At 39.4% G+C, this 15787-nt stretch overlaps 1 protein-coding gene across 1 annotated transcript in view; it reads right to left on the bottom strand.

Annotated features, from left to right (window-relative positions):
• The window catches only part of sema3bl (sema domain, immunoglobulin domain (Ig), short basic domain, secreted, (semaphorin) 3bl), a 79878-nt gene that overhangs the window by 21552 nt on the left and 42539 nt on the right, over window positions 1-15787 (bottom strand). Inside the window, exons 4-5 of the mRNA XM_015967390.3 lie at window positions 10574-10693; window positions 715-805 (exon numbers count right to left, since the gene is read on the bottom strand). Coding sequence (XP_015822876.1) covers window positions 715-805; window positions 10574-10693 — 211 coding nt within the window. The remainder of the gene's footprint in view (window positions 1-714; window positions 806-10573; window positions 10694-15787) is intronic.

Below are 15787 nucleotides of genomic sequence, written 5' to 3'. Positions count from 1 at the left end.
CTGACAGAAAATTGATGGTGAAACTCTAGATTGTTTTAAAGCCTGACAGATCTATGTCACACTGCCACCTAACATTCATGGACTCACCCATCTTGACTCACAACAGGAAAGACTGTTGGTTTCCAGGAAACCACAGAAAATGTCCTGACTAGTACAAGCTAAATGTTAGCATTAGGAACTTCACCACACAGCAGAACTCCTTCATGCTCTTGCTATTTGTGGAGATAAACATCAGTGTCACATTGCTGCAACCCAATCAGAGGCAAGATGTCCAAATATGAGAAAAAAAAGACTCCAAAACCTGCCGTCTGAAGCTCAGCTGTGATGTGGGTAACTGCTAGTTCCTGGAAACGGTGCACCGGTATATTCCCCTTCCCCCAATTATAAATTAAGGCATTCATTCCTACTACAGACCACTACAAATGCATTGAATGAACGAGTGAACCACACCATTAACACAAACTTATTTTGCTTTTTCTAATCCAAGCATTTTCTCCCCGCGCTAATGCAGGAAATAGCGGTCAAAGACTATTTTCACATTCATGCTTTCAGGTACCACGTGACTGTTTATGACTAATCTACTGTACATTTGGTTACATCAGTATCATTTGTATTTTACAGCTTACCTGTTGAAAACTAAACTGTTTTTGTTCAGTTCATAAACATCTTTTATAACTTGTGAGGAAACATATTGTAGACAAAACTGGAACATACCACTGAAGGTGCTGGCAAAGGGGAAGCTGGGGTCATGTGGAACCTTCCCTCGTCCGCTGTCCACATTCGTTGGGTCCATGGTGAACACGTGCTGAGTAAACATAAAATACACTGATATTACTTCCAGTGGGAGAGACCTATTAACTTGATACTTTTCCAGAAATCATAGAAATATCAGCTCACTTCATGAGATTCAGATTTCAGAGTGGAAATTAAAAGCAGGATCGTATTTTCTTCATCAGTTCTTCCAAGTGGAAAATCTTTTCCCTGCAGCTCCACAAACAGGTCAGCCCACTGCTGCACCTGACACTGGTTAGCTGAGGGTCAACAGGTATGACTGCACAGCAGATCAGTCCAGACCGGTTACTGCAACTAACCCAAAGGCCAATATTCTCCCTCCATTGTTCACACGAATATGACAAACTTTGACTTTTTTATTAGTTTCACATTTATTCCAGATTTACGTGTCCTTTCACCGAACTCATTGCCTGTCTGAGAATAAAAGTGCTGTCTGAGATAAGAGGAAATTCAAGATTATTGTAGCTGCCAGAGTTTAGACAACTTCCCCACTCGGTTCCCAGTGCAGATCAGTCCTCAAGAGGAGCCAGACGAGTAATAAAAAGAGGCAGAAAGTGTAACACTACGTCACATAAAACTGCACTTATGTTTTAGACTTTATCATCAGTGGGAGAAAACTGATAGTTGCACATTTCATTGGGTCTCCTGAGCACAAACCTCCAAAAACATTTATTCTGTAGCCAAATTTCCCTAAATGTGTCACCAACATGTGGACTGAAGATGAAAAATCCATTTAAAAGAATTTTAAATCTCAGAAGCCATTGTGCATTGAATACAACAAGTTTTTATTCTGCAGATTTTGCAGTACTGAGCATATGCATCTGTTCTTTACTTAAGTCATTTTCTTGAGGAGTACTTCTAACTTTTACTTCACTACATTTTAAAGCAGTTATCTGTACTTTCTACTCCACTGCATTCTCTCAAAAGTAAATACTTTAATTTGTGTTTTGTTCGACCCACACCGCACCCCTGCTCTGATGAAGAATGAGTTCAATGTCCACACTGGTGAAGACGTGATTTCTTTCTAATCGCTGCTGCTTTAAATAACACCTAGATCCCAAACATTGATCTATGTCTGCTCAATCTTCCTGAAGAAGAGTTTCATCTGCAAAAACGTTTGGATTTTATCTTCACGAACTCTCACAAAACAAAGCCAGATTGTGACAGTGATTTCAAAGACTTTTTGTTGAACCTCCGTTGGGACCGGAGTGGGATTTCAGAATGTTAAAACTACCGGTAACACTTTACAATAAGGTACGCAAAATTGTGCTTCGTTACTAGGGAACGACTTAGGGGGTAATGAGTAATGAAGCAGGGAAGAATAGGTAGTTAACCCGTATGTTTCAGGATCAATTTTAAGGTTCTTCTAATGGTTTTTAAGTGTCTTAACGGTCTTGGGCCTTCTTATCTATCAGAACTGCTTTTACAATATGAACCCTCGCGGACTCTGCGCTCCTCTGGCAGGCGTCTCCTGGTCATCCCTAAAGTCAGGACACAAACTCACGGCGAGGCGTCCTTCCAGTGTTATGGCCCTCGCCTCTGGAACGAGCTGCCAGAGGACCTCAGGGCCTCAGAGAACGTTCATGTTTTTAAGTCAAGACTCAAGACCCATCTTTTTAGGTTAGCTTTTATCTAAATATTTACTACAGTTTTATTTCTCGTTTTACATGATTATATTTTATTACTTGCTTTGCATGTTCTATATGATTATATTTTAGCACAGTTTTATTATTTAAATTATTATTTTACTGTCTATGATTTTATTTATTACTTATTTTCTAATTGTTGTCATTTATATTAGCTCTTTTATTACATTTTTACTCATTTTAATCCAGTGTTTCCTCTGTGGGGGCCCTCTGCCCCGGGAGCGGTGGTCGACTGTAGCTTCCTGGGCGCTCTATAGGTGGGGGTCTATGCTCCCTCTCCACTGAGCACCCTGACTTAGTGTGGAAGACCTGATGCTGCCGGGACAGACGGCTCCTCTGATGGCGTTTCCTTGCGTTACCATACTTGGCTCATCTGGACTCAGCCTAATATAATTTTTACTCGTGTGTGTGTGTGTGAGTCTGTGTGTGTGTGCGTGTGATTGCATATGTTTGTTAATGTTTTTAACCTGTTATGGGAATCTGGGGTCATTTTGTAAAGCACTTTGAATAAAACTTTGTTTGAAAAGCGCTTTAGAAATAAAATTTGATTGATTGATTGATTGAGTAGTTACTGGTGAAAATGCTCAGCGGTCTTTTTTCAGGGTCTAATAGGTAGTTAACCAATACTTATTGGTGAACACCCAGCAGTCTTATTCAGAGACTAATAGGTAGTTATTAATTTGTGCTTTGTTACTAGGGAACGACTTACAGGGTACTGAGTAATGAAGCAGGGAAGAATAGGTAGTTTTAGAGTGTTTTTACATGTTGATTTTAAAGTTTATAAATGTAAAAGTTAATTTTTGTGTAGTTTTCTGATTATTTTAAAAAGTACCCTAAAGATTGAACATTTTGTTAGTGATTGATTTGAGCCAGGTAACACTGTAACCTGCAGGATTTTGCTCACTCATCTCTGGAATATTACCACACACAAGATGAAAGAAAATGATGTGTGAATAAGCTCAATGTATTTACGGCAAATGGCCACGTAACAACATATAAGTAATGGTTAAGTATTGAGTAAGTACATATTCGTTCCACAGTAGGTACTTGGGAGGAGGCTTCACTTTAAGGTAGACAAAAGCAGTAGATAATGGTTAAGTACCTAGTAGGTACAGATTAGTTCCTGAGTAGGTACTTGGGAGGAGGCTTCACTTTCCATCATCTCAAGACGGACGGATGCTGACGGTGGACGACAAAGTGACAGACGAGTGAAATCAAGATGAGACAGTGATGTTAAATCACTGTAATGTTGCAAATTTTCTGCATCCTTCATGAAGTTTGCAAAAGAGAGTCCAAAGGCACTCCATTCATTTGGGATTCCTTATTGCGTTCATAGATAACTACCTATTAGACCCTGAAAAAAGACTGATGAGCATTTTCACCAGTAACTACTGGTTAACTACCTATTCTTCCCTGCTACATTACTCATTACCCCCTAAGTCGTTCCCTAGTAATGAAGCACAATTTTGCGTACTTTATTGTAAAGTGTTACCAAACTGCCTGATGGAGAGGCTAGGGCAGTGAGTGAATGTCATAAAGCTAAACGGGCATAAAGTTTGGTGGGCGAGAGTCAGGGATGGACTTGGGCAATCATTAATGTCAGGTGTGTTTTATCAGTTCGAGTGATGTTTATGTGTGTGTGTGCGTGGGTTAGCGATGTGAACTTATGACAGAATTCTCTGGGAGGAGGGGTACTCTGTAATTACTTGTCGGACATGACTTCATGAACCTGCAGTCTCTGGGTCTGCAGCTGTGTACTATTTATTACCAGGTTGAAGTACCTGCTCACAAAAATAACATATAATTCATGCTAATATGAACTGTCAATAAAGCCAATGGTCATTTTATATATCATATATTGTGCCCATTTGTGCGATGAAAGATATGGGTCCTTTAAAATCTGGACCAATTTGTGTGGCAAAGAGCTCAGTAAATCATTTTGTGTTAAAAGGTAAATAAAACTACGCAACAGAGACGAAACCTTCCCAAAGTACCAACATAGTTTTTTTTTCTATGTCAAAAGGTTTCCATCAAAGCAAAAAAGTAAATCTGGACTCACATTTTTGGAGACCAAAGAGTTTGTTTTCCTCACTTAGTCACCAATCTGTCAAATTCACCTGATGAACGCTTTCCACATTCTTATGTTGCGTGATTCGATTGGTCACAAGAAGGGCTACTTTGGGATCAAAGGCTCTTTGTTTGAGTCTTCCACTTCAGTGCCACTGGAGTACCAGGCTGTCTGGAGCAGAAGTGTCTGAGTGGGATCTAACAGTCTACTTTCAGGATAAAAGCAGAAACGCGGAGGTGACGGGACCAACAGTGAAACCCTTAGTTTGATTAAAGTGTGTATCACAAATCAAAGTGGCCTGCCAGTGAACTCTCTGCTCCTCAGTCCGGTTCCTTTAGCAGACAATAGAGTATTGTCACAATGTGGGCGAGTCTCTACTGAGCACAGATCACAGGGGAGGTGATGACATTGAAGTCAGCTGAGTAAAAATACTGTTAGAAACATGGGACAATACACACCCACACACACTGGGTTGTATACGTGCAGATGCACACACACACACACACACACACAAGCAGAGACTGTTCACTTGTTTCTTCAGCGTTTCTGAAGGTTCAACGACATTTTCAGGTTTGATCCACCAGAACACACACAGCTTCAACACAAGTTCACGCTTCATTACATTTAACAGTATGAAGGAGGTTGAAGTTCTCCACCTTTGGTTTGGATGTCTCCACCACCAAGACCTCAGTTTAAATAAATCTGAAGACTCTCGTTTCTTTATGCAGATTTTTGTTTTTGTGTGTTTTCCTGCTGTGTTCCAGAGAAATTAGACGAGGAGAGTCACCACGGCCAAACTCTGTCAAAGCAAATACACACAAGCTCCGTAACACGAAGGGGAAACATCCAGACCACGTCGTACTCAGCTCTGCCAAACACTACACTCCAGACCCCCACTACAAACCGCTGGGACCCGTCCTGACAGACACTTTTCTGTCACTCTGCTTTCAAAAGAACTTCCCAGACCTAATTCATTAAGTCCAGACTTGGTAATTATTTAAACTTTGACCTTACAAAAGACGAAAATAAAAGATGTTGTCTGAAGCTGTCAGGAGAGATTCCCTTTAGAAGTTTTCTTTTTTTAAAGCGAATGGTTTAACATAACAAGAAATTTAATTTTCAATTTTAGCTTAAATTGAAAGAGTGTAGAAGATTATTATGAACATGGAAACAAAGTGTTAACATTATCTCACTTCACTAAAGCGCACCAGGAATACTCTAAATCCGACTGGAAGATAATTAAGTCTTTAAAGGGACAGTCTTTTGCAGTGACCTCTAGTAGAAATAATGCCTTGCCAGTAGCACTCAAGGGGGAAAAAGCTCAGATGCATTTGTTTCAGGAACTAGCAGAATGCTACATCAGAGGCAGGTTTGCTGTTTGGTGTGTTTCCTGATATTTGGACATCTCACCTCGGACTGGATAACAGCGACGCAACTACCACTGCCCCTGTTTGCTTTGCAATGTTGTTGTTTTATCGCCACAAATAACACAAACCTGGAAGAGTTCTACTGTGTGGTGGAGTTAGCTTCTACCAGCTGAGACATTATCTGGACACTAAACCAACAGCAGCCTTCCCTGTCGTGAGTAAAGGTGGGTGAGTCCATGAAAGTTAGGTGTCAGTGTGACGTAGATCTGTCAGGATTTTCTAATCCTTGAGTTTTTAGCAGAAGCTAATGCAGCGGATATGTGTAGGAGACTGTTTTCATGTTCAGTCTGAATGAAAAACTCAGTGACCATTATAATTGGAAATAAGATTAATTTAATCATTAAAAACTTGGAGTAAATTTAAAAGTAAAAACCTTTGAGATGGACTGTTTTAAATACGGTGCATTGAACATTTGGAAGAACTAAAGTTTAAGTTTAAACCCCAAAAAGGACCGACTGAGGAGCATTATTATTTATAAAAAAGTCCCAATTTCCTACAGAAGACTTCCTTTATCTTCACATTGTACAACTGTAACCAAACCAAAACAAACAAATACGTGAGTAAGTTATTGACATCTCTGATGTCTTAACTTAGTTTGACTTTTCTTTGTAATCGTCAAACGCATCGGGATTTTCCAACATAAATAACCAGAAGAAAAATGATTTTTCTTCTGATAAAATGAAACATTTGAACAAAATTTTTTTATAATTTATTGAATCCCTTCAGCTATTGTTTGGTTTTTGCTTCCATTGTGTTTATCTGTGTGGTTTGACACAAATTTCATTTCTTTTTGTTTATGTTTGAATGTGCACGTCCCTCATCATGTTTGTGTGTTTCTGAACAGCATCTCTGTGTATTTATATGTTCAGTTTGGTGACATTTGTTTCGTTTGACTGAATGTTTGTGTACACGCGTGGGGTCCGGTCCTCTTTATGTCGCCACTGCACCCCAGAGGTTTATTTTCTCACAGATGACGCCGCTCGGGCCGCTGTGGGGACTCCAGCGTGTGTCAGCCTGGAGGTATGGTGTTGTGGTTTAAAGAAACTCGGGGAGGCAACACAGAGATGCCAAAAACAAACAGAAAAAAATAACACTGTGAGGTTTATGTGCAGAGTATAGGGATAAGATGAACACCATATGATGATGATGATGATTCAAAATACTTATGTTTTAAATAAAGACACATTTCTTCAATCAGAGCTCAGCATAACGCAGGTTTCTGACTGACCACATGAAACTATCTCATTACACAACTGCCCAGAAATGTTGTTTTTGTGGCTCAGAAATGTTGTCTGTTCTTATTGACCTCCCAGAAATATGAGAAGTTCCCCCTTCCATCATGAGGATGTGATTAGTCAACTAAAATATTTGTAAATAACATTTTGGTTTCATACTTTTGCTTTTATCCCACAAAACATTATGGAGATTAGCTAACACGATGAACCAAACCATCACGTTTGTTCCCAACTATTTTTGACAAAACATTGTTTACAGAAAAGCTCGTTTCTTTACTTCACCTCAGTTATTGAAACCTAAAACCAGATATCAAAAGCTTTTGACTAAAATCTATGTGACACTAATTTAACGTCATATCTGAGAGAGCGAAGCTAGGTGAAATGAAGTAGATACATGTGTGTGTATATCTGACCCTAGCGGAGATGAAACACCTTTCAGGTTAAAGGTCATCCCACCCAGAGTCCAGTCTGAAGGCGTCAGAGCCTCGGTTCCTGGGAGAGGTCACACCAACAGCCGGTTATATGTTGTCCACCAGTTAACGATTGGTTAAATAAATGGACGAGCCCCCTTTGGTGCTGTTCTGTCAAACAGACTGACTACCTGAGAGAACATGATCTAAATGACTTTAACACACACACACACACACACACACACACACACACACACACACACACACACACACACACACACACACACACACGCGCACACACACACACACACACACACACACACACACACACACACACACACGATGGAGAGCAGCTGGTATCTTCATGTCAGTGAGGTCAGCAGATGCTTACTGAGCTTTGACAGATGCTGACTCAACATAATAGTTATTTCAAACTGACCTTGGATCCTACAGATAGACATAATTTTGTTTAAATCATAAATGTGAAAATTATTGTCAAAACATTTTATTCAGTACATTAATTACTGAAGTCAAATACTATAAAACTGCAGTTTCACCTCACTATTTAATTTCCGCATGTCAAGTAAGCCAATATTTTGGGTATCTGAACATGAAAATGTATGCAAATAAAAGTAAGAGACATATTGGGACTTTCCTTAAGTTATATTAGTTCTATGGTTGATGCAAAGCATGTTTGTAAAGTTCCTTGCACAAACTCCCTCTCACATAGAGCAATCTTAGTTTTATTCTTGACATTTTCAGTACCTTCCAAAATGAGCTGTTTCAGGGCTCTGTCACTTTAAGAAAGCAAGCTGGGGCTGACCGCACCCACCGATCCCCCGCTCAGGCTGCTCTAAGCTGAGAAGCTCCAGTATCCTGAAGAGGCTTGCAGTTAGAGCCACTGCTCCTTTAGGAGTTGCTCTCCTCTAGGTGAGAGGTGGTTCTACGCTAATTTCCCCACTTGTGACATCACAAACTGGGACTTGATGAAACGGCTTGTTTTAGGCACTAAATGCATAAACCCAACCGCTGACAGAAAATAAATGGACACATTTTTATCATGTTTGGGGTGTTTATAGAGGCAGACCCACATGGCAGCAGAAAAGAATGCAAAATGTGAGGTTTTGCATAATATGTCCCTTTTAATGATTAGAATGCCATACATGCTGACGTGATCCGGCCTAAAAACTTTTATACTTACTCTGCTCTTTAATTCAGGTAGACTGGATGTTCTACTGGCTTGTTTACATACCTGCATGGTTTGCACTGTTTTTAATCCCGTTCCAAAAAGCTACAGTAAAGCCACACAATGACAGATTAAAAATAAGACTGAAACCGACACCACCAGGGAGAACATGCATGGTCCCAGCCACCTCAAAAATAAAAGGAAAAAAGGAGAAATCTGGGAATGTTTACTTTCCTTTACTTGTGCGCACAAATCTGTACACACACTCCTAACTTGTTGGCATTCTCATTTCCTTCACAAAACTCAGCCAATATCCGTTTGACCCTTTCAGAACAGAGTTTGAACTCCCCCACAGGGCCAGGCTGGACAGCAGACCAGGCAGTGGCCTGTAAAGCTCCCTTGAAACTAAAACATACACGTTTTCTTAATGGCCTCATTCATGAGTCCTTTCATTTCAAATGGTTCCAAGTGTGAAACACTGCAGAGGGTCCCACTGAGCTGAGCGACTGAGGAGAGCCAGGCTGCGTGGATGAAAAGATGTATAAAGAGCCCTACGCTGTGGCCGAGTAGCCCCAAAGAAAGAAAAAAATCCTGTTATTTGTACTCAGACCCCAGCCTGTCAGAGTTGGCACCAACCATATTTGTTCCATTAGCCTACTTTTCCTCCTCTCGGGAGAAGAAAACATGTACATTTGAATATCCTCAACATTAAACTTTGGCACTGCACGGTGTTAGATTAAATGCTTCAAGAGAAACGAAATAAAACTGAATGCTGTCATTCCCTAGTGGGAAAACTTGGGGCCATTCATACATCTACGTCCACCGAGTCATTTTAAAAAAGACGCAATTTTGAGAACATGTAGTTCTTTAGTTTTTCAACACATCTGTAGTGGTCTCTAGTATAAAATAATGCCTTGTGAGTTGATCTCTGTGGGAAAAAAGCACTGGGGCACTTGTTTCAGTGAGCCAGAGCAGAGGAGAGCAGAACACGGCAGGATTTGGAGTCTTATTTCCTGATATTGCGACATTTCTCCTTTGATTGGATGACAGCAACACAACTCTACCACTGACCCTTTTTGCTCTGAAACGTTGATGTTTTATCTCCACAAATAAAAAATGTCTGAAGGAGCTTCTGCTGTGTGGTGAAGTTGCTAATGCTAACTGTTAGCTTCTACTGGCTGAGATGTGCTATGCTGTTTCCCAGACGCTAAAACAAAAATAGCATTCCTCATCACGAGCCAAGATGGGTGAGAGAGCCAACTTCTTTTTCCATCAAACACATTTATATATATATATATATATATATATATATATATATATATATATATATATATATATATATATATATATATATATACATATATATTGACAATGTGATGATTTAAACATGTTATCAGAACTCTTATAAAGTTAATAGCTTGTTTTTATTTACAAAATATCATAGAGGTCATTCTCAGAAAAGTCATTTTTAAGCAGGAACTTCCAACAGCTTCTAAAGAGCTGCAAAATTACCTTCATTTAACACCTTGTCAGCATCAGGACACTTTAATTGGCATTTTAGAGGAAATAAGAAGTCTTTATTTTAATGGTGTATGTACGTTTTTTAAATATCTACAGCAGTAGCTTTTTTAGTCAGTGCATTATTAATGTATGCTTTAACAAATATTAACTGTGACAAAAAATATGTAAAACTTTTTCACTTTTTTTCCATTTTGCATTTTTTGGATGACAAATATGCTGAGACATGGGCTATCAGATCCAGAAGTTGGCAAATCACAAAAACACGATTCACGCTCATTTTTGTCTCACCTCCCCTCTGTGACCCACATAGATGAAGGCGCACATGGGCTGGAAGGCACCGGTACCACAGGCCAGCAGGTGGGTGCGGTTGTAAGGCTGCAGAAGACGAATAAAGTTGGCGCACTCTGTCTGCAAAACAAAGACACACAGACATAAAAAGCTCAGCTTTAACTGATCTTTCATGTGCTTTTAATTAAGTGTCGAAATGCAAAATACTTTAGGTACTGACAGATAAAATGGTAAATGTTTACAATATGATAGGAAACGTCTGCCCATGACGAAAGAGGGCTTTGTTGTACACACAAACACATTCACATTTAATGGGAGGGTCCTAGAATAAATCAAATTATAAGAGTCATCCAACTGCAGATAAGCTGATTTTCATGGTATTGAAGGGAGCCAAAACTCTTCATAACATTGCTTATTGATTGCACATGTTGTGATGAACCCCAAAGGGTTTCATTAGAGATGAGATAGCGTGACCCTAACAGTTCTTTAACTTTTACATTTTTTGGATGTCAGCCATCAGTGGCATGCTGATGTAAAAAGAATAAGCTTCACCACATCCTGATTAAAGAAACCTCAGAGGCATCTGAAAATGTCCGAGTGCCAGCACAAATACTTGGTGAATGGTTCCATGCTCCAATACTTTATTTAAAAAAAAACAGTCAGTGTATATTTTAAAACAAGCTGATAGGAATGAAACAAGACAGAGACAAGTAGAAAAAGAAAGACATCAGGAATAGGTTACTTTAAAGACTAGGTTCACTAGTGTTTCAAACACATCTGCAGTGGTCTCTAGTATAAATGACATGGGAGTCAATCTCTGTGGGGGGAAAAGCTCTGGCACTCCTCTTTCAGGAGATTGGAGCAGAAAACAGCAGAATTTGGAGTCTCACTCATTGTTTCCTGATATTCAGTTATCTCTCCTCTGATTGGCTAAAAGCAACTTTACAACCAACTGCTTTGCAACAATGATCTTATATCTCCACAGATAACACAAGCCTGAAGGAGTGCTGTTGTGGAGTTGCTAATGCTAATGGTTAGCTTCTACTAGTCGAGATGTGCTCTGCTCTCTCCTGGGCACTAAATCAACAACAGCCTTCCCCGTCACGAGCCATGAAGAGTGAGTCCACAAATGTTACAGTGTGATGTCGATCTGTCTTTTCTAATCTGAGTGTTTCTCCGTCTATGTTCCATCAACGGCTAATGCAGGAAATAGGGATAGAAGACCTTTTCAGGTTCAGCCTGCATGAAAAGTCAGAGTGACCCATTGTATTTTAAAGACAACAAGTAAAAACTTGTCTTAGTGAACTTGGTCTTTAAAAGGTAATCAAATTTAAAAGGACAAGAAGGCTCTAAATAAAGATGAGACAAGAGGAAGAAGAACAAAAGAGATGGTGACCGAGGAAATGAGTGCTTGATATTTGTAAACTACACAGAGTTCCAAAGGAAATAGAAATCATGACAACTTCCTGTCTCCTATCTGTAAAACAGTAGCTGGAAGAAGTTGGGTCTGCACAGAAGAAATTGATTGGCCGATTGTCCTCCCATGAATTTCCCTAAGGTCAAATATTATTACCACAACAGAACGAGAGAGCGAAACACAGGAATTTGTAGAATAAGACAAAGATACCTTACAGGTCCCCAACACCTTTGAACCTTTAGAACAATCACGCCAACATCAACAAGAGACAGCTTCAAAATGCTGGACAAAAAGCTGCATCTCTAACTGGCCAATGAAAAGGAAGGACTGATAACGGCTAAAGAGACAACTGGACACTTATGAGTCCAAGTTTGAAGTGCTCAGAAATTGGGGTAAATTGGAGGTTTGTATATTGGACTGGACCGTGGGGACGAAAGGCTATCATAAGGCCTTGAAAGTCAAACCCTGTGGACAGAACTGAACCGAGCTAATGTCAAGCTACAGCCAGAAACTGGATAATGCCCCAAAACTGTCCGGCTCAGTCATGCATTTGAACGTTACTGGGTTGTTATGGGAGCAGCTTAAGAAATTTAGAGAAATACATCGAGACAATCTATCTTGTGAGACAGACGTATGAAATCTCACCAGCTTATTTAGAAAATAGACAGCTAAGATCTGGCTGGCTGGAAATGCTGCAAACTGTAATTTTGTAGATTAAAGCAGTTTGAAGAAAACATTCATAAAATGGTTAAAACCACAACTTGTTCAGCTGAATTTCATGTTAAAACAGGAAAATGTCTGAGTGATCTTCTGAGCAGCAGTGTACACATTGCCAGACTTGTTATCATTATGGTTATAAAACACAAATCACCAAAAATAAATCATGTCAGTTGTGAATGAAGACTTGTTTATTCACAAAGTTGTGTTAAAAAGACGGCTTCTGGACAAATTTAGAGGAGAAAATGCAAGCGGTAAACACTAAATCAGACCAACTGAATTAGACTGAGGAGTTTCTTTGTGCTTTATTGCCTCTGTGTGTTGTCCATCAGCATATTGATTCCCTCGTGCTAGTTTTAGTGCTTTTACCAGAGGATACATTTGTTTCTGTGTCCGTGTGTGTGCATTTGTGTGTGTGTAAGTGTGTGTGTGGGCCCTGTCCGCCTCACAGTTTTTGTCAGCCCTTCGGCCGTTGTTGATCATTACCTCAAGGGCTTTGGCAACACTGCAGACGGGATGTAAACTATTTTACTGAGCTGTTACACAGTTTACGTCAATTCATCACTCCTGTCTACATGGCTTCTTTTCACACCAAACAGAACCAGGTCTGTGATACAGAAGATAAAAAATCTTCTTAAGTAAAATAGATCTTTGTAAAAAAAAAAAGATATAAAAGAAAAAGTGGTAAAATGAGTATTAAAGAGAAAGTAAAACCAATAAATTTGACTTATTTTATTGCCATCAGCATGATCCTGACATGTTACATGATTTGTCTTCTAAATGATCCCATTTGTTAATATGATTTCATTCAGCCGCAGCATTAATATATGCGATAATAATGAGGATTTGTTTAAAGATGATTTTCATGGGTGATTTTGTCAAATGTATGAAAAAGAACAGAAAAGTTTAAGAATAATGTACCCTTAAAATATCAGAAGTGATTTACGTCATGAAATCTGGAGGGATTTCTGTGTATAACGTAAGTCTGAACTGGACTGTTGAGATCTCCAATCCCTCAGATAACACTACATCAGGAGCTGTCTTTCGTCGCAGCTGATTTAAGCACATGAGCAGGGAATTGAGCACATGGGTGGGGAAGCACGTCTTTCACAAACGCCACACAACCTCATTGTAAAAAGGAGAAACTTAGTAAAAACACTTTCCAGAAGTGGCTTTGAGTTCTCTGGACTCTGGAGCTTTTAAGACTTGGAAATGTGAACTGTGGTCAGATAAATCAGTATTCTACACTTTTTAATAGGTCCTTCATGCACCAAACAGAAACTCACAGAACAATTTAGATGTTTAAATCCACAGTCTGTGATGGCTAGAAGTTCCTGGCAAAGGTAGTTTATTTTTCTGTGGTGCCAGCATTAATGAAGAAAGGTACATTAAGATGTAAAAGCAGCCTTTGTTTGCCTTAAGACCGCCCATTCAGGGTGGTTCGGGCATTCCTTAACAAGACAACGTAAATGATACATTATGCATTTATGTTTGTCAGTAAATCAAAGAAAAAGTCACCTGTCTGCAGCTCCGATTTGTTCACATTAGAAATGTGACCTTTACTGTTAGAAACTTAGTAAAAACACTTTCCAGTAAGAAACGAAATGTTGAGTTTTCTTAACCAAGTTATGTCAGCTGGTTCCACTAAACCTAGTTGTATGGAGTAATATACGTGGTTATACATTCTGTTAAAAGTTAATGTATATTACTATTTACATTTAAAGGGACTTTACAGAGTTTTGAATTTTTATGCTCGCGATTGCCCCCTCAGGCCAAAAGCGTAACGGCAGCTTCAATAGTAGGCTCGTGCACGAGGCGCGCATGATGTACGTGCACACTCCTTAACGAAAATAACAGCTGAGACAGTCCCGTGTGTGTGTGTGTGTGTGTGTGTGCGGCCCGGAGGACAGAGGACAGGAGAACGCGCAGCTAATTAATTAAATAATTTGGTTCTGTAACTTTCTCTTCAGCACAGCCAACAAAGGTTTAAGATGGGCCGGTCCGTCAGCTTCACAGAGCTTCCCTTCCCTTGCTTGAAAAATTGTTCCAAAATGAATGTTGAACCCACATCTTTTTTATCTGTGAATTCAAAGCCGTCCGGCGAGTCTCAAATAAAAATTTGGGCATCTTACTGTAAAAAAAAATATACCATTAATGTAAAAAATAAACTCTAAATAAATTATGTTCACATCCAGAATCGAACCCAGATCTTCTACACAGGAGTCCAACATCTTACTAGGTGAGCTAGAGGACCAGAAGTGTCTTTTATATCTGTAATATTTATATTCCTGATGACAGCTGAAACAACGTTCAAAGAACGGTTTGGAGCGAAAATGGCTATTTTGTTGCTAATTTGCAGGAAATATCTAGAAGAAAGTCGCTAAGGGTCCTCAGAAATGTAGCTAGGTTCATCACTAGGTGTTAGGAACAGCGACTAAGTCGCTGAGTTGGCACTACCTCACTCTCTGCTGCTAAAGCTGCTGATAGCAAATGCTACGGGCTATGCCTGAGCGTGAACGCGCATGAAGCAGCCTGCTCGACCCGAGCATCTCTCTTTTTCTGTGATTTTACAGAAAAACAGGCAATCACAGTAAAAATGCCAGGACTCATTCTACAGGACCAGGGCATTGCAGGAGAATGTATGAAGAAGAAATTTATTATTTCTATACATGTTTTGGCTGTCAAACTTCCATAATGTCCCTTTAAGCAAATTAGGTAAAGTTTGGTAAATTCAACTTTTTTTTTCTTACAGTGTAGTTGCCTTTTCCTACTTGATTCTCTGAATGTAAAAGAAGGAAAATGTCTCCTAACCCAGTAGAAAAAGCTTTATTGGTTTCCTAAAGTCAGAATCTCATGAGGAGAAATGTGCATTGTTAATGCTGAAACAGATAAAAAAACAGGTAATTTGAACAAATAAATCTGTCTTATTTATCAACTACATAGCTTCTCATACCTTGGTAGTATTTCCCAGTATGTAATTATTTACCAAGCAACTAAGTAGTTATTGAGGAAAACAAATGTGATTTCTATTAGTTTTGGTGTATGCTCTAAATTGGGATTAAATGTTGAAACAGCTGTAC

Source organism: Nothobranchius furzeri, chromosome 15 (assembly GCF_043380555.1).
Source record: "Nothobranchius furzeri strain GRZ-AD chromosome 15, NfurGRZ-RIMD1, whole genome shotgun sequence".
NCBI lineage: Eukaryota > Metazoa > Chordata > Actinopteri > Cyprinodontiformes > Nothobranchiidae > Nothobranchius > Nothobranchius furzeri.
This window is presented reverse-complemented; position numbering and strand designations above follow the sequence as displayed.